Below are 19,217 nucleotides of genomic sequence, written 5' to 3'. Positions count from 1 at the left end.
CAATCCCTATTCTACCTTACTGCCTCTCCTGTGCGAAGCAAGTCTTATTCCTTAAATGTCCATTCTGTACTGATGCAAGACGGAACCACAGACAGACCCCAGACTGTCTCCCTGGACAGAGCGAGTTAACAGTACTTACAGTTATAACACAAGAGCAGGCCAGCTTCTCCATCTTCATACACATCAATAGCTGCAACAAAATTAACCTGCAATGATAACGGGCAAGGGTAGTGGGCAGGCTGGAGGCTGAGCTTCCTACGAACTCTTTGAGAACAATTCAGCGGTTTTGTATCAGGAGAAAAAGGAGAAGTCCCACCCCCTACCCCCCGTTTCCCATCCCGATCCCACCAAACGTTTCTAAATTCTGGCACCTGCATCTAGTCTGTAATTTAATCTAATTGTTTTACGTACACTTCTAATTCAAAGCCTAAGTAAACAACTGCAGAAGTGCTGCTTCTGTTATTATACATTTTGGTTTTCTGGCACAGGGGGCATGACCCGGTCCAAGTTAAGCATGTTTAGAAATCCCAGTGATCTTGACGGTAAAAAGAAATCACAGGAAGTAACAGGACAAAAGTATTTCATTTTGACTGATTCATCACCTAGGATTGCCTTTTTAATCAACTGAATCAGGTTGACAGTAGACATCAGGTGTAGTGCAGGAGATGGCCCTGATCCTGAGATCAACTGCATTTTTGCTCGGGCAGCCTTGGGGGTGGGGAGGCTGAAACCCTTTCGAAGGAAACGAGGGACAGCAGCTTCAGCAAACTGCTGTGACACCCAATGAACTTACCCTGCTCGAGTCGACATGGTGCAATCTGTAGGATTCGCCCGTGCTCTCATTGATCAAGTCAAACTGGTGCCGGTAGGCGACGCAAATCAGGTTGTCATTTTCCCCCGTGGGCCCGTCCACCAATGTCATGACAACAGGGGGGTCAGACAAGCAGATCTCCTGCAATCCCCAAACAATGCTGCGTTAGAGGTATTGTGTGTGTGCATGAACAGAGATGCAGGACACCAAATTCAGACTTCTTGAGGATCTCAGGTACAGAAAAGGGTAACCAATACAACAACAGAAATTGCAGAACCTCCCACAATAAATCAATTGCATTTTAAACATTTTAGTTAATAAAAAGGTATCTAAAGTTAGAAGAGCATGATAAAGGCTGATATGCATGCACAGATCAGGCATGGAGGCTTTGCCCACAGACCCGCTATGAAGATCCATCAAGCTGATAGGCCCTAGAAATGAGGCCTCTGTGCCCTATCAGTGTGCCCTGTCCATGTGGAACTCTCTCTTGCTGGATGTGTGTCTGGTGCCCTCTCTGGTTTGGGTCAAATGAAGACTTGGCTATTCCAAGCTGCTCTGAACTGAAGGAGGTTTGTTGGTCTAGAACACAGGTTGCCAATGCAGCACCCATGGAGGCCAGTTTGCCCATCCTATCAGGACCCTCTCTGGTGTCTGTGAGAGGTCTTGGTAAATATTCCCTCAAAAATCTGCAATAGATGAAGGGCTGCTTGCTCTCCCTACTCAGTCCCTGTATGCATTGGCTTGGCCTCTCCTACACTGAACACCCCCCCTAAAACCTGAGCTGAGGTGTGAGTGAGCATGGTGGCGGCTGATGTAGGTGCCTTTTCCCATTGATGGGATGCCTGAATAGTGTGTGTGTGCCTGAACCATTTTATGGTCCTCCTTTTCTGCATTTTTTGTAAAGATATGGAAGCCCTTATGCAACCCGTTTAGTGACTGGCGCCCAAAGAACTTTCTCAGCATTCCAAATGCATCCATTGGCTCAAAAGGCTTGGTGACACCTTCCTCCCACTGGCCTATAATTTTAAGCTGTGGCTGCTTTTACGGCAGGGGTGGGGAAATCTGTGGCCCTCCAGGCGCTGATGGGCTGGCCAGTGTGCTCAGGGATGGTGGGAGTTGGAAGTCCCAATAACACTGGGAAGGCCAAAGTTTCCCCTCTTGATCGTGGGCCCCATGGCCTCTCTGAAGGATTTTTAAAGATCAGGAAGACTGGATCAGCTCCTAGGCTTAAAAGGGCAGCTTACCGTTTTCCGCCAGGCACCCAAGGAGGAGGAGGCATGTGTGGACGGTGGTAGTTTGCCAGTGCTTTACCTCAAACCTACCCGGATGTACTGGAATTCTTCAACTGGGGACTCTGACTGAGGCGACAACGAGAGGCCACTGTTCAGACCCTCCCACTGCTTGAACTTCCTGGTGATGAGAAGCAGCTTGTTCCGGATGGATGCGACGATCCGCAGCTCGTTGCTGTGGTGGGTGTTGATGGCATACAGATGGCAGCCTGGGCAACAAAGGTTCAGTTGAGGGTGAGGGTGTGTGTGTGTGTGTGAAGCACAGCTCTGAGAAATGTCCCAAAGGAAAGCCTGGCTCAGAGGGATAGGAGAGGAGAGCTGCAAGCTGACCACAGCGGATCATGCTCTGGGTCACAGGAGAAATGTTTGAGCACCACCACATCTAGATGTTTCTTGCAAAGGAACAGAAGGCATCACTGCCCAGCTGCATTGACGTAGGAACCTGCCTTATACTGAGTCAGACTATTGGACCATTTAGACCAGCACTGTCTTTGCTGACTAGCAGCTGTGGTCCAGGATTTCAGAAAAGGGCCTCTCCCAGCCCTACTGGAGTTGCCGGGGTTTGAACCTGGGACATTCTCCATACAGAACAAACTCTGCACCACTGACCTATGACCCTTCCCCAGAGACTCAGTGCTATGCTGTGGTCCGTGTGGGACTTGAGCTTGACTAGAGACTGAGGAGGGGGAAGAAATTCAGTTTTGTAGTTTCCACTCATTCACCTACCCAAAACTATTGGCTTAAGCTGTGCTGCTGTCCCCTGACACCTGAAATCAGCCTGCTTTAATGCAGGGGTGTTCTTACAGGAAAACTCTAATGCAAGGACAGGCACCTTGGTCAATGATAAGAGCATATACTCCGCCTACAGACAACAGACTCCCAGGTTCAAACCCCCAGATTCCCTGTATAAAGAGGACGTCAAGGATGGGGAAGCCACCGACACTAGAAAGCCGCCAACAATAGTAGGCCAGATGACTCCAAGATAAGGCAGTTTCACATGTTCACAACCTTGTGATCCCTTAAAGTATCGTTCAGCTGGTTGGTTGGTTGGTTGGTTGGCTGAGACCCACTGCTTGATCTCAGCACTACCGTCATACTCTACCCAGGTCACCCCCCTCTCCAGCGCTGCTTCATACCCTCAATGAATGTTTTTATCAGGTCGGAACGTGTCCCTGAACTCAAACTCCTCGGCTGTGTGGAGAATAGAATGGGGTGTGTGTGTGTGTGCATGAAGAAACTAGCCTACTGTGCAAAGGCAAAGTGCATATTTGTTGCCCCACCTCCTTTTGCCCAGGAGGTTACCCGAAGGGAAGGCAGCCCCTAGGCTGAAAAAGCTCCCCCACCCCCTGCCATAAGCACCTTTCGTTTTCTCCAGTTTGTTCTCTCGGCAGTCACACTTGCTTTTGGCTTGCTTGGATTCCATGCCTTTCCGTACGGCACTCAGCCGGAAGACGAGGAGGCGAGCGTCCTTCCCTGTCAGGTGGGAGAGACATGTTACAGGGAGAGCTAAAAGGAGGGAGGCTGTGGGTTGTTTCTGAAGTGTCATGCACCAAAGGCAGTCATGGTTTGTTTTGTTGTCTACTGCAGGCCACAGTCCCAGGCAATCCAGGACATTCCATCCAGCTTTCTTTCTTCAACAAATCCCAGCATCAAGATTGGACACAAGATATAGTTTTGCATTCAAAGGGCTTACAGAAGGTTAAAACAGTAGACACAGTATCATACAAAATAAATGCAGGATCCTGGAAGACCCAACCTAAGCTAAAATACCTCCAGCGAAGCAGTTATGCTTCTACCACAAGCTTGCCCAGGGAAATGACATTTCCTCCCAGACAGGCTTACGTGCCTTACCTTTGTCCGCTCTAGTAATGAGAAGGTCCAGAGTTTCCAATACATGCATCTGTTTGATCTGTAAAGTTTTATCAAACACTGGGATGGGAGGCTGCCCATCTGGAAGGAAAAATTCAAGAGACTCTGTGTCAAGGCTCAGATCAAAACATCAATGGGGAAATCCATATATATTGGCTGGTTACAATAATATTCAGATTTCAAAGGCCTTTCTAAATAGCACCATTGTACGTGCCATCTAAAAGGAGGCAGAGATTATTCCTGCTAAACCTCTACTGGCAGGCTGCTCCACAGGGCAGGGCCTGCCAAACCTAAAGGCTCAATGCTCAGCAAGGGCAAACCAAGTGTCAGGCATGTGGAGAACCACCAGAAGTGCCTCATCAGAAGATCTTAGTGATGGAGGTGGAGCATAAGGGATCAGACGGTCATTAATACTTTGGGCCAAAGTGATTAAGGGATCTGTGAATTAACCCAAGTACCTAGAACCTGGCTTGGTGACAAATTGACAACCAGTGCAACCCTCTCAGCAGAGTGGTAACATATAACCAGCAGCCTGCTCCTGTGAGGAGTCTGGCCTCACTAGCAGCTTTCAGGCCAGATATGAAGGAAGCCCCACATAAGCTACATTACAGAAATCAATTGGGGGTAGGGGAATGTAAGGCAACCAGGTCAGCACATGCTAACAATCACAGGGTCATCCACCAACCATCTAAGAGGAGGACACCAACATCTGTAGAGACGAGCAGTGACTGGCCCCAGGAATCTGCGCAGAAAACATCATGAGGGAAATTGCTGCAGAAGCACTGGGACTCCCAGGGCTGTGGAACAAGAGAACCGTGAACTGGTGAGCATAACAGGGAAGGGTGCTAAGCACTAGAGTCACAACATACTGATCTACAGAGGTGAGTTCAAGAGATTGCTTTGCATCCCTTGGGGAAGCAGAAATCCCTCAGTTAGCTGAGGATAAAAAAAGAAACGCCAAGGCTAATAAGAAAAATGAAAATAAAATGTAACTTAGGTGACCTGTCTAAATCATGCATATTTACATATTTTTAAAACCTCTATTTTGCACTGTGGTTTGCTTCTAAGCACAAACCTATTATCCACAGCAATCAGAAACCATACCAGGCTCTTGAGCCAACTCACCTCCTATCCTCCCCCGAAGATTTACCTGTTAACCATTCACTCACCTCCTTTTTACAGAGGCTCGTGGAAGCCAGAATAGCTGGGGCATCGCCTCTCACAATGGTTTTGAGTTTGAGTGCCTTAAAAAAAAAGACACACACACAAGAGAGAAAGAGAGAATATGAAGTCAGTCTTATATGGAGTCAGTCTTGACAGCAGCTCTCATGGGTCTCAGGTGATTCCCTGACTCTACTGCCTTTCTACTGCAGATCCCATTAACTAGAATGCCAGAGACTTATTTTGCTTTCACCAAGTGAGCCATGACCCCTTCCTTTATAAAGTTTGTGGTGGTGAGAGGGCGTGAGACTGTAAAGACTGATTTACTTACATGCCGGCCTCCATATGGAGTGCCTGTTTCACATGTGTTATCTGCATGGTACAGTGAAGAAACCTTCCACTGCACAAGGATGGCCATAAGGAACATCTAGGCTGGGTTGTCCCCCCTCTGACAGGTGTATTCAACAACATGTCAATTATGTAATGATAATACATTAATCACAGGTTTATACTGGACCATCCACACGGCATTCTGCTTTATTGGCTGTAGCGCAATGCTTCCCCAGTGTTACCACATTATTGCTATCTAGAGAGGCTCTCCTGCCCTATGGCACAATGAAAGGAGGGCAAAAAATAAACCAAAATATTTGTGGTATTAAAAGTTGTATGATTTCAGCAGAAAGTTATAGGACATGCACTGACTGAAAACAAAGCAGTATGTCCCCCCTTCCCAATCAATACTCTGATATTGATCAGAGTCTTTGATCAAAGTGGGCTGGGCCTGACAATTTACCTGTTTTCATGGTGCGTTGGGGACATCTCCATTTTTGGATGTTTTGTTTTGATGCCCTCTACAAGTATGAAGGCAACAACTCTCCCTTTCTGCATATCCCTAGTTTCTGGTATTCAGAGACAGCCTGCCTCTGACCACAGATGCTCAATCTTGCCATCATGGCTAACAGCCATCATCAAAATTATCCACAATTTGCTTAAAGCTATCAAAGCCAGTGGCCACCAGCACACCTCATGGAGGCAAATCCCATGAATTAATTATACTTATTGTGACAAATACATCTCATGCTGTCCTGGGCACAAAGTCCCACCAAACCACCATGGCAACCATCTCAGCATGTAAAAGGTACAGCGGTTCTGGGAAGAACACAATGATACACTTCACGAAATGACATATTTGGCAAATCTGCTAAGAGGGTACTTGACTGCTCCACGAGAAACACTATAATCTTTCTTATCAAAGTCAGGGCCTCATTATCTGTTGAAGGGCCTCTCCTGATACTGTGAACTTGCAAGCTGCTTCCTTTCATGCTGTAAAGAAGGCTACCAAACTGTGGCCACAAAGGGCTACCCAAATCCAGATCTTTTTTTTGACCCACTTTCTATTTGATCTGCAGACACTGTGTTTTCTCCTTCCCTCTGCAAAGGAGAAGCCAGTGAGCTCTCAGAGCCTGCTAATTCCTTCCTGTTTCAACCTGGTTTTCTTTACAACTGATCCCCTGTTAATTGCCCTTGCTTGCAATTTGGACTTGATGCTGCTGCCTTTGTTGAACAGGATTTTGCTCTCATTTCTATTGGTAAGCCTGACGTAATATTCTCCCTCTCGAACATTTGGTGTGCTAATTTGTTGGGTTTTTTTTTTCCCAAGGGTGAGAGGAAATCAATTTGGCGTTGATAGAATGTGTTGCGCATTTTTCAGGGTTTTCTTTAAAGCTGTGAAAATAAAGATGCATAGCACCACAGAGGGCTGATGCAAATATAATTGCAGTCAAGAGCCTGGGAGCAGGTCTGGTGTCATATTAACACAAGAGACCTGCTGGATTAGGCCAACGGCTCCTCTAGTCCAGTATCCTGTTCTCATACTGGGCAATGAGATCCCCACCCCCCAGGAAGCCCACAAGCACAACCTGAATGCAAGAACACAACCCTCCCGCTGTTTCCTGCAACTGATGTTCAGAAGCATCACCACTTCTGTTGATGGAGAACAGCACCCAGCACCCATGGACAGCTGCTGGGATCCTGGTACCCTGACAGGACCAAAAGGTACTGCCTTGGGCCCACCATGCCTGGCAGCTGAAAACCACCACATAAAGCCCCCCCCCCGGTGTTCTGGAGTGATGCTCTGACAGGAAAACCTCCAACCTGGGGATGAGGGGCACTAATGTGAACTTTGCCAAAGACCCCCTCAAACCTAAAGCCAGTTTTGACTATTATGAACATAAGAGAAGCCTGCTGGATTAGGCCAGTGGCCCACCTACACTAGCATCCTGTTCTCACACTGCCCAACCAGATGCCTTTGCAAAGGAGCTCTGATGTGCAACTGTGGAGCAACTGCGGAGGCAGAACATAGCCATCAAGGATAGCAGCCACTGGTAGCCTTGCCTTCCATGAATCGGGTCTAATCCCCTTTCAATGTCTCCAATTTGTTGTAAACTACCCTCATCTCCAGTAGTATCATGTTATCATTTGCTGCTCTCCCAGGCCATTTAAGATCTGGTTTAAGTCCCTATGACATGGCTGGCTGGCTTTTTTCTTTTCTTTCTCTGTATCCAATGGCTGTTTAAGTTCTGTGCTGCACATGGTATTTTACTGTTCTGGCTTTGTACCTGCCCCTAGAGCTTATTGTCTTTTCATTGTAGCAGTTTTATTTTTCTGTTCTATCCCCTTTTATTTGTACAGTGTCTAGAGAATTTATTTTGTAAAGTGTCTCGTAAACACACAAAGAAACAGCACATTTCAAAAGCAGCTTTTGCTGTGGCATCAGTTTTTAGAGGGGAATCTCCCCCCCCCCCCTTGCAGGGCTGCTCTGGACTGGGGTCTTTCAAGGGATATCCCATTAAATTAATGGCATCAAGTATATTGATTTCAATGTCTCTTCTCTGAGTATGATCAACAAAAGCTCTCAATCACCCTGAAGAATTATCTTGACAAGGGTCCCATTGTATTTCCTACAGCTTATTGAGAGTTGGCTACTTATTTAGGGCTGTGGGGTGCTTTTGAAAGTTGTTATTTGCTTATTTACTACAGGCCCAGGAGCTGAATGTGGCCCTCTGGGCTTCTCTATCTCTCCCTTGTAACTCTCCCTAGGCTACATACTTCATCGGCCCTCCTTCGTGCCTAGCATGCATGCTTTCCCCTGGCTATAAAGTGTCACTGAATTCTAATAAGCATGTCTCTTACTTGTCAGGATGGAAGATGCAACGGGGTGTGTGGAGAAGCTATAGAACTGTGCAAAGGTAAAAGTTACAGTGGTTATTACACCCATTTTAGCCTCTGGCTCCTCCCACCACTGTCATGTGGTACTTGGAAGGTTGTTCAGAAGGGAATGTGGTGCTCAGGCTGAAAAACCACTCCTGGTTTATTATACTTATGTGCTGCATTACAAAATAAATTCTATTTTAAAATAACATTTCCCCCAAACCCAGAGGCATTCCTGTTAGGAATGGTTCAGACAGAGGTACCCAGGTGTCAGAAAAATATATTTATGTATGCGACAACAGCAGCATGGATCTTGTTAGCCCACAAATGGACTGAGTACAACATATCTAAAAGGGATATAAAAAGGGGAAGAAATCGAACTAAGTGGATATACAAGAATATGCAGGAGTTGTGGCTAAATTAAAGGAGCCTTGGAAGGGGAAGGAGGGAAGTCGCTGAATGTACTGGTATAATGAAAGATTTTAATGTGGAAATGTATATTTGAAAATCTTTTAACAAAAAACCTTTTTTAAAAATACAAAATAAATTCTATAGGCATCCTATGAGAAAGAGATGAACAGAAAGAGAGAAAGGTAGGGAGGCTGTTTCCACACACCATACCTTTGAAGCACATTTCTCCCCCCAAAGAATCCTGGGAATTGTAGTTCGTTAAGGGTGTTGGTAACTGTAACTCTGTGAAGCAGTGTGTGCTGTGTTCACAGCCTGGATGTGTGAGAGTCAGAGGCAGTTCACTGGTGCATATTGCACTGCCCAGCCTGTTTAGCTGTTCAAAGACCTCAAGTAGCCACAGTGAAACACAAATCCCAAATACTCAGCAACCACACCTGGCCAAGACGGACAAATTCAGCTTGTCGGGCCTCCTCTTTCTTCCGGGCTGATTTTGGGGACTCAGGTAAGACATCACTGAAGGATCTCCTGTTCAGCATGTTCTAAACGAAAGCAAAACAACAACAACAACAACAGAGTTTTACTGAACTGTGTCATCCTGGGGGTGTTTTCTAATTTAATTCTGTGCAACATGATAGTTTTCCATTTACAAGGGCTTTCTTGACATAGGGAGGCGTTCAAACACATGAATCTCTCACCTGTGTTCCAAAGCCGTATGGTCTGAGGAAGACTATACTGTCTTCCGACAGTGTGGTCCAAGGAAGACTGCACCACATGAGTTTTCTGAACTTTAAGAACACCATATTATATATTTTTGTTTATCCATTTGTTCTGACTGGCAGCTGCTTTCCAGGGTTTCTGGCATAGAGTCTTTCCTATTACTTGCTACGTGGTCCTTTTAAGCCAAGATGTTGGGGACTGAACCCAGGACCTTCTTCATGGAGACAATAAGCTCCACTGCTAAGCTACGGCCCTTCCCTGCCATCTCTTAGTAGGCCTGGAACTCTGGGGAGCTGCTGCCAATCAGTGTAGACAATACTGAGCCAGATAGACCAATGGGTCTGACTCATTTTAAGGCAGCTTCTTATGTCCCTTCCAGAGCCGTCTTTCCCATAGGGCTTAGTGGTGCGTCACGCCAGGGCACTGGCCTCTCAGGGGCGCCCCAGCAAGTGGGGGAGCTGCGCAGCTTTGCCGGCGGCCTCCCCTTTCCATACACGCCCACCAGCTGTGCCCCGCCAACAATAAGGCTGGCGGGCATGCAGCTTCCCTTCCAAGCCTCTGCAGGGATCGCTCTCCTCCCGAGGAGGCTTGGAAGGGAAGCTGCACTCTCCTGTCAGGAGTTCAGCCTACACTTGAGTAGGACTCTGGCAGAGACACATGCCCGACTGGCGTGTTCCCCTCCCTCCTGGTTGATCATTCGGGAGCTTCATAAGCTTTCTTCAGCCCAAACATCACAGCAACCGATGCCAACCGACACCAGCACACTAAGGGATCCGCAGAGTTTGCTCAGTTGTGTAACAGATGGCAGCAACTGTGCAAACTCCAGGAGGGAGGGAACATGCAAGTCAGGCATGTGTCTCTGCCAGGGTCCTACTTGACTGTAGGCTGAACTCCTGACATCTCCTCCCACAGAGGCTTGGGAGGGGCGCAACGTCACTCTCCCGCAGCAGCATGGGGGAGAGTTGCACCCCCCCCCATGGCTGGCAGTGTACGGCTACGGCCACCCCAACACTATCCGTGGTAATTTGGGGGTGCTGGGTGGATATTTGCACCCAAATCTGCTAAAGACGGCCCTGGTCCCTTTGTCCAATATCACAACAGGCTCTTCTTATGAACACCACAGACAAAAAACCTCAAGTGAAATTCCTATGCAAGTTATGAATTTCAACCTTGAATTTAGATGCTGGCTCCCAAAGTTTTGTCGTATGCCAGCATGACCAAAATAAAGAAATCATGATGGACCTGTGCTCTTGAAAGCATGGGGAGAGAGGGAGCAGGCACCGCACAGATCCCAGGCATAAGAAGAAGAAAGGCATTGGATCAACCGCCACCATCTTTCACAGGAATCGTTTTTTGAGGTTACACAGAAGAGGCGGAGCTTACCTTGTGCATGTCAGGCATGAGGTCCTGGTATAAAGAGCGGATCAGCATGTCCAAAGTACGCTGCCGCTTCTGAGCAAATGTTGGAGTTTCCAAGGTGGCTTTCTCCCCATTGATTACTGTAAGGCAACGGAAACAGAAAGAAGACATGTCACATACCATGCAGATCACGTTATGTACTATGACACAGAGGCTGGGCTCCTATATGTACAGCACTTAGAACATTTTGGGCATTTTGTAACTACAGTCATACCTTGGGTTACAGCCGCTTCAGGTTGCGTATTTTTGGGTTGCGGACAGCCAAAACCCAGAAGTACCAGAACGGGTTACTTCCGGGTTTTGGTGGTTGCGCATGCACAGAAGTGCCAAATCGCAACCAGCGCATGTGCAGACGTGGGTTGCGAACGCTGGGGGTTGCGAACGTGCATCCCGCACGGATCACGTTCGCAACCCGAGCGTCCACTGTATTAAAGATTATTGTTGGGTTGGTGTTTTTTTTTAAAAAAAATGTTCTTATGAAAAGTCATATTCAGTTTGGCCCTGATAATTATGCTCTACTTTGTCAAAGGGGGTTTATTCTAGCACATTTGCAAAGCTAAGCAGAGTCCTTTCAAACTGGATAGGGAACTGAGCTTTGGGGTTCCTGCACTGCCAGGGGTTGGACTAGATGACCTGCGGGGTCCTTCCAACTCTACAATTCTATGATTCTACGTGGGAAGGGCTGCAGCTCAGCAGTGCAGTGCAGTGCAAAGGGTACCAGGTTCAATCCCTGGCATCTCCAGGGAGAGCTGGGAAAGATTCCCTGCCCGAAACCCCAGGGAGCCACTGCAAGTCAGAGTAGGCACTACTGAGATAGATGTGGTCTGCTGTGGTGTAAGGCAGCTTCCTATGTTCCTAAATGTGTCCAGGATGGCAGTCTAAATGCCTTAACACAAGGACCTCTTTGATCTGAAAATGGCGTATCCAGCTTACATTTCACCAGCAAGAAGTCCCTGAATTCTTGGTGGTCCGTAAACACTGGTGGGGATGGAAGAGGAGGCCCAAAGAGAGGTACGCTTTCTTCCGAAAAGATTTTCAGCCTAGGGAAAAGGGCACATCAGATATTTGGGGCAGGACATGGTTTTATTCCAAATGCTACATGCCTCTAAGCAAACATTCGTAAAATTCAACTCATCCCCTCTCCAAACACTTCTAACAAGGTGTAGAGACACTTTGGGTGTGATGTAATAGTAATCAGATTGCAGTGCTATGTGGATACTTCTGGCACAGAAGCAAAGTAAGAAGTCTCTACCCACAAGGAGCTTACAGTCTAACTTCAACAGAAAGGAAGCCAAAAGAGAGAAGGGGACATAAAATATAAGACAAAGAAATGAATGGGAAATAATGCAATTACATACATACATACAGTACATACATACTTGGGATGTGGGGGGCAGCTCTGTTATACTTGGGGAGGAGATTTGCTGTGCAATCCTAGGCACATCTACTCAGAAGTTGAGTTCAATGGGGCTCTTTCCCAAGTTATTGCAGTACTGAAGCAGTATGAAGCCATGAAGCAATATGAAGCCAATATAAAGCAAAATGAAGCCATGGGCTTCTATTATTATTATTATTATTATCATCATCATCATTACTAATTGGATTTCTTGCCTGCCTTTCAACATAAGGTCCCAGGACAGGTTACAACAATATAAAAAACAGGCTTGTAATTTATTTAATCTGATTTTATTCAGATAAATATGGTAGGTTCTAAAGCAGGGGTCAGCAAACTTTTTCAGCAGGGGACCGATCCACTGTCCCTCAGACCTTGTGGGGGGCTGGACTATATTTTGAAAAAGAGAGAAAGAACGAATTCCTATGCCCCACAAATAACCCAGAGGTGCATTTTAGTTAGCCTACCCATGTTCTAAAGGCATACACCTCAGTTGTCGAAGGCCAGGGGAAAGAAACACTTTCAGCATACAACAAAAGCTATGCAATGAAATGTGCCAGATACACCTCTGTGGGTGGGTGGGTGGGTGGGTGGGGTAATTCCACAGTTTAGGGCTTACCTTTCATCCATCCAATTTTCCCTACAGACTCTCTTAGGTGTTAAGATCAGCAGAGGGGGCCCTCTTCAATTCAGTTTATATCCTGTCCTTCCTCACAAAGGAGCCCATAGATAATGCAGGCTGCTGTTAGCTGGTCACAACCAAAATGCACTCTGTACATTCTCAGAAACAACTTCTCTTCCTACTTTACATGTTCCTGACATTCAAAATAGGTCTGAGAAGGGACCCCATGTCCACACACCCCTGGGAGAGTCTGTAAGCCTGAAACATGAGCACATTGAGGTTTCTTCCTTCTTTTTCCCCCAATAAAATTACGCTCGTGCTTTTTAGTCTCAAACTTCCCCCTCTCCCTGTGCATTTTCACCAATATTACATGAAGCTAAAGTCATAACATGTCATATCAAATTAAGGAAATGAACGGTTTGTCTGCAGTTGACACCCACCTGTAACTATCACTTTGCGTATTATATCTCACTAAGGCAAAAATATCTGCAGCATCAATTAAGGAGCTCAATCCGTTACTCCCACGCCAATGGAAACCACTTGTTTCTTGATAATGCTCTCCCCCCCCCCACATTTGTGTTGAAATAAATAACAAGGAGGGGAGGGAAAGCGGGGGGAACTAAAAAATCAAGCACAGAAACATGTTGGAATATCTTTTCATCACACGAACCACAGGGCAGTTCATACTGTTGGAAAAGCAGCAATACCTGATGCAGAGAGAATGTTCACACATGCTAAGCCAGGGTTTTTGGCTCATCATAGTACACCATGAATGAGTAGTATGCTGATACATACTGCTGATCATTCCCACTTCACTCCTTCCCAGGCACAGGCAGAATAAATAATCCATGGTGCCATCGCTTCCTGTTATATCGAAACCAGGGTTTGTGGTTCCTTTCTCCCAAGTCACGATTGCTAGCCAACCTTAAGCCGTCGTTTGTTGCTGGTTTACTTTTGCAGCTTGTGAAGGAGCAGCAAATTATAACCTCTGGTTTGGAGATGATGGGGAGTCAAGGCTAGGGGAAGGGAGGGGTGAAGCAGAAATGATCAGGAAGCATGCCCCAGCACATTGTTCATTCATACTAAACTGTGATAAATCAGCAGTCCTGGCTCATTGTGGGATGCAAATGTGGTCAATGCTTAACTGTGGTTTGTTGCCTTAACCCTGATTAAGCTTGGTGATAACCAGAAGTGGATTTATGCATGGAAGAACCATGGGCTCCATCCATTTCTGGTACTCAAAGGGTTGTATGCTCTGCCTCCATAGTTGGAGGAAGTACGTCTCTAAATACCAGTTGATGGAAACTGCAGGAGTGCATAGGGCTTGCAAGCTTCCTAGAGGGATCTGGTTGGCCAATGGGAAAACAGGATGGCCTGATCCAGCAGGACTTTTCTTATGTATCCAAAGTTAGGCTTATTGAAATTCATGCACATGACCAACTTAGCTCCAATAATTTCAGTGGGCCTGTTCTGCGTATAACTTAATTGTGTACAAGCCCAAACAAATTACTGGGCTCAGAATTCTTTAATTCTAATTTTGCAGCAGCCTTCAATTTCTAGGAGAAAAGACCCTGAAATCTGCACACTTCTAGTTTGGATATGTAATACAAAACAGACTCAAATATCACATGTACATCGAGACCCTAAGAAACTCAGGCCTGTGAATATTTAAGCTTGGGAAATATATTCCAACATGCTCAGAAGCCCTGACCCATGAAAAGAAGGAAAACAAGTTGATTTTACAGAATTAAGGAAGTGGAAAGGGAGTGGCAAAAGATACGTGTAAAGTGGGAGCGGATCATGGATGGCTTAAAGGCTGGAGAGGATTCTTCTCCTTCTTGGAACACAATGGTGACAATGTCGTTCCCGATATGCCGTTTCCTTTCCACCTGTAAACAACAACAACAACAAAAAGAGCTGTTCATGGCTTCCTGAAACCTGTGTAAAACAACCCCCACTAAGTCCTCCATAAAATATTCAGATGAGTCTCATGTTCAATTTGAAATGGACCAAAAGAAGGGAATCTTTTGGTTCAACTTGCCAGCTCTGACAGTTCATGTTTTCTACGCCTTTGAACAGTGAGTGAAATGAAATCTGAACAATCGGGATGCAAAATTCTAACTTGTAACAACGTGATCTGTGAGGCTCAGGAGATTGGCCCCAGGAACTGTCTTTCAGAAGGAAGGGCCTCCTCATTTATAGAATCCAGAAGGGCAGCGGGGGAGAAAACATAGCCTTGGCGGCTGTTGGAACTTGGCTCTGAGGAATGGTTGAAGAGAATTGGGTATGTTTGGAGTTTGGGGGTGGGAAATGCTGAAGGGATGAAGAGATGGGGAAATAGTCAACTTATCTTAAGATTTGGGCCACAGGCCTGGAAAGAGCCTTGGATGTAATCCAGTCCAACCCTCCAGGGAGGGCTGCACTGCAGGATGAAGTTCCAGCCTCTGATTTAAATACCTCCAGAGAAGGAGAGGCCACCACCGCCTGGACCAGCCTCCCCCGCTGTCAGACAGCTCTTGCCATAAGGAGGCTTCTTCTAACGTTTAACCAAAACCTGCTTTTCTGGCAGAGGCCCACTAAGGCGAATGGAGCCCTGCTCCACCAACAATAGTCTTCTCCCAGCGAGCCAGCCCCCCCTTCCTATTTACAACCAGTTCAGGGGAGTGGCACTAATTAACCTCCTCCTCAGTTTCAGTGCTGCTCCTTATAGAACTCAGCAGGGAGGAGGAGGATGGGGACAAACTAGAATTAGTTGGTTCTGCCTGCCATTAGCCTTAGCTCTGCCTACGGTTGGCCTCCCTGCCTTCTGCCCTGCCAGTCCCAATGGGCAACAGCCACCAGTATTCCTGGGAGCTTCCACCTGTTGGTCCTACTCTTCCTATCCGGAGCTACCAGAGAACAAGGATGCCCCTTCAGATATCTGAAGGGGCTACATCCACACCACACATTTAGAGAACTATGATACCACTTTAAACAGTCATGGAATTCTGGGAGCCCCCAAATAACTCTAGGAGCTGAAACTTGCTAAGGGTGCTGAGAATTGTTACGAAACCCCTATTCCTTCTACGCAGCTAAGATTTCCAGACTTTTCTGTGGTTTGTTGCTGAACCACTCTGGGAATTGTAGCTCTGGGAGTGAAATAGGTGTCTCCTATCAACTCTCAGTACACTTAACTAACTTCAGTTAGTGGCTGTTCAAAGTGCTTTAATGTGTGTGCTGTGGCCTGCGTCTCCCCTTAACCTCCTCTTCCAGCGCATAAGCACACCCAGTTCTTTTGGGTCACCAAACCCCTTGCCATCCTGGCTACCCTCCTCTTGAACAGACTCCAACTTGTCAAGGTCCTCATTTAAAACAGAGTATCCAGAACTGGTCTTCCACATAAACTTTTCCAAAATGTGCATCCTGGAAGTGCTGCTGTGTTTTCCTTCCTTTGATGGTGGCTTGTGGTCTAACCAAGAAAAATCAATAGGGAAACCACATACTTGCTGTTTGTTCTCTTTCGAATATGGAAGCATGGTTGAGACGTGGAACATTATCTCGTGCCCTTGGTAGACAGTGTAGATGGAAAAAATGCCTGTGGTGTCATCTGCAAAAGAAAGGGAACGAGCACTGGCTTTCAGTGGGGTGGTATGGAGTTTAGGGACTCCTACACTCCATCCTTTCCCATTGGACCATTGCTACATTCAGGGTACCTCTAGACCACCTATATTTTAAGGAAGGGATACAAGCATATACCAGGAAATTTAGGTTTGCCCAGTTAAAGTGGATTACAGTACTCTGTCATTCTAGCATAATACATCCATTTTAAAAAAGGAAACTGACCTTTTGTGGTTAGGAAAGTGATGAGGAAATGCATTAAAAAGTGTGGAACAAATGAATGCTTACTGGGAAGGAGTTTAGTCACTCTACGAGAGGATCAGTATGAATGCAGGACAAAATGTTCATTGTTGTATAACCTCCCCATAAGCAAATCAGAAGAAAAGTAGGATATAATCCGACCTTTGCGTAAGCTTTGTGCAAACAAATCAGGATGTTTAATACATAGGTTGACTGGAGGAGCCTTTATCACTGTCCTCCTGCTAATACACCTGAAGCCACTTACAACAAACGGATTGCAATAAAAATAAACAATGGAACAGAAAACAGCAGCGAAGAGAAGAGCAAACAACTGGTGGGTAAAAACCATCAGAGATTCAATGCCACCAAAAGGTTGAGCACATCAAAATGTTTTAATTGGGACTTAAAAAGCAGCAATGCAGGTGCCTGGACTGGTGCTGGGCTGAAACAGAAGTGGAGCCAAGACATTTGAGTTGCAAAGGCCAATAGGAGAACACAAAGCAAGTAACTAGAGAAGAACATTTTCATGCATTACAAGATATGTTCTGGATCTGCCAACATATCTTGGAATCTGGGTATGATACTAATTGCCTCCAATGAAACCTTACTTTTGGTGTCCAGTCCTCCTCTGTAGCCGGTCCAGCCCTTCAAAGTAATGGTGTCCCCCAAGAGACTCAATAACCTCTGAAAGCTTTCGCTGCCAGCTTCTGCAGATGGGGGGGGGGGGGTCGAATAAGATAGTGGGAAGAGACAATGGGATGAGAAAGAGGTGAGAGATTTAAATAAAATCTGGGCATTAAATGCATGGACACATTTAACATCATGCTTCATTTGACCCCGAGAACCATAACACTTCTAAACCTGTTTGTAAGAAACAGCAAAGAAAAAAAGAGTCAGATGTACATGCTAAATGTAGTTCATGCGGATCCCATATTTCAAGTACAGTGGTACCTTGGGTTAAGAACTTAATTCGTTCTGGAGGTCCGTTCTTAACCTGAAACTGTTCTTAACCTGAGGTACCACTTTAGCTTATGGGGCCTCCTGCTGCTGCCACGCCGCAGCTGAATGATTTCTGTTCTCATCCTGAAGCAAAGTTCTTAACCCAAGGTACTATTTCTGGGTTAGCAGAGTCTGTAACCTGAAGCGTCTGTAACCTGAAGTGTCTGTAACCTGAAGCGTCTGCAACCCAAGGTACCACTGTATCTTAAAAAGGTTGGAGAAGTCCACCTTGAGACCAAGACAAAACAGTCATGAGGAATGAGACTAAGGCAATTTTGGTGGCGGCAGGGCAGGAGATAAGGGCAAGGAAGATGGAAAGCTTTTGGTATTTTCTCTCCCACCCCCCCCTTTGGCTGTTGAGAACACAAATATGTCAAGCTGGCTCTGCAAATATAACCAAGGCATTAAGAGCCTGCCAGAGCTTTTAGTCATACAAACACAAAATGTTCTCGGCCCGACATTGAAATATTTTGTAGCCGTTGTTCAGAGACAGGAGGTGAAAACAAACTCCAGGTCACATGGATAGAGATGCTCTGGGAAGGAGGAGGAGGCAGAGCGGATCCATGCCAAGGGTGGTTGCGGGTGGGGGATAGCAAGAGTTCCCAAGAAACTGGCTATCCCTTTTATTTTGTCTGCTGCTTGGGAGAGTAGCTTAAAAAGAAGCTGGAGAGAAGGGGGGGTGTTTACGCTGGAAGTGCAACTTGTTTTTTCTGTGGGAAAGTCCAGCCAGAGGGGCAGATTTATGATTGTTATGAATGTGGCGCCACCAGTGTGTACATGGTACTTGATAGAGTATTATAAGCAAGAGTGGCTGCATCCGCACCGCACATTTAAAGCAATATTCCCCTCAAAGAATCCTGGAAACTGCAGCTTCTCAAGGGCGCTGAGAGTTGTTAGGAAACAACCCTGTTGCCCTGACAGATCTACTGCTCCCAGCATTCCATGGGAAAAGGGATTGACTGTTAAAGGAACTGTAGATGGGAATTATAAATGTATATGTGGAATAGGCAGAATCTTTTAAAACAGGGCTTTTCAAAACTTGACTACAAATTCCATCATCCCTGACCACAGGCTTAGCTAACGGGTTGATAGGAGCTGTAGTCTAAAAAAAACCCCATCTGTGGACTCAAGGTTGAAGGACACTGGTTTGAACGATCCAGGGACTCTGGAGCAGCTGTGGGTGGCAGAGTTAGAGAACTGAAAACTGCAACCATGGGTATTTGTATACCTCTTTCCAGTGATGCCTGGTACCCATTGGGACTGGTAGAGTACAAGGCAAAGAGACCACCCATAGGTGGTGGTGGCACCAGAGCCAATGAGAGGCAGCGCCAACTAATTCTGGTCTAGTCCCCTGCCATCCTCCTCCCTGCTTACTTCTACAAGGGAAACACTGAGATTAAGGAGGTAGAAGCTGGTAGGCAGGGCCACTCCCGGAACTGGTTGCAAGTAAGAAGGCAGGAGGGGGGAGCTGGCTGACGG

General features: G+C 46.3%; 1 protein-coding gene across 6 annotated transcripts in view; it reads right to left on the bottom strand.

Moving 5' to 3' along the window:
* The window catches only part of GARNL3 (GTPase activating Rap/RanGAP domain like 3), a 104,893-nt gene that overhangs the window by 11,364 nt on the left and 74,312 nt on the right, over positions 1 to 19,217 (bottom strand). For all 6 annotated transcript variants that reach the window (XM_080990719.1, XM_080990724.1, XM_080990721.1 and 3 more), the window contains 14 exons: positions 17,348 to 17,446; positions 16,385 to 16,488; positions 14,683 to 14,791; positions 13,343 to 13,388; positions 11,821 to 11,927; positions 10,852 to 10,967; positions 9,186 to 9,290; positions 5,139 to 5,213; positions 4,655 to 4,766; positions 3,952 to 4,050; positions 3,460 to 3,573; positions 2,134 to 2,309; positions 794 to 952; positions 140 to 206 (listed from right to left, as the gene is read on the bottom strand). In XM_080990719.1, coding sequence (XP_080846845.1) covers positions 140 to 206; positions 794 to 952; positions 2,134 to 2,309; positions 3,460 to 3,573; positions 3,952 to 4,050; positions 4,655 to 4,766; positions 5,139 to 5,213; positions 9,186 to 9,290; positions 10,852 to 10,967; positions 11,821 to 11,927; positions 13,343 to 13,388; positions 14,683 to 14,791; positions 16,385 to 16,488; positions 17,348 to 17,446 — 1,488 coding nt within the window. The remainder of the gene's footprint in view (positions 1 to 139; positions 207 to 793; positions 953 to 2,133; positions 2,310 to 3,459; positions 3,574 to 3,951; positions 4,051 to 4,654; positions 4,767 to 5,138; positions 5,214 to 9,185; positions 9,291 to 10,851; positions 10,968 to 11,820; positions 11,928 to 13,342; positions 13,389 to 14,682; positions 14,792 to 16,384; positions 16,489 to 17,347; positions 17,447 to 19,217) is intronic.

Source organism: Podarcis pityusensis (assembly GCF_964106645.2).
Source record: "Podarcis pityusensis genome assembly, chromosome: Z".
Classification (NCBI taxonomy): domain Eukaryota; kingdom Metazoa; phylum Chordata; class Lepidosauria; order Squamata; family Lacertidae; genus Podarcis; species Podarcis pityusensis.
Note: the sequence above shows the minus strand (reverse complement) of the source record. Positions and strands in the feature narration are given on the sequence as shown.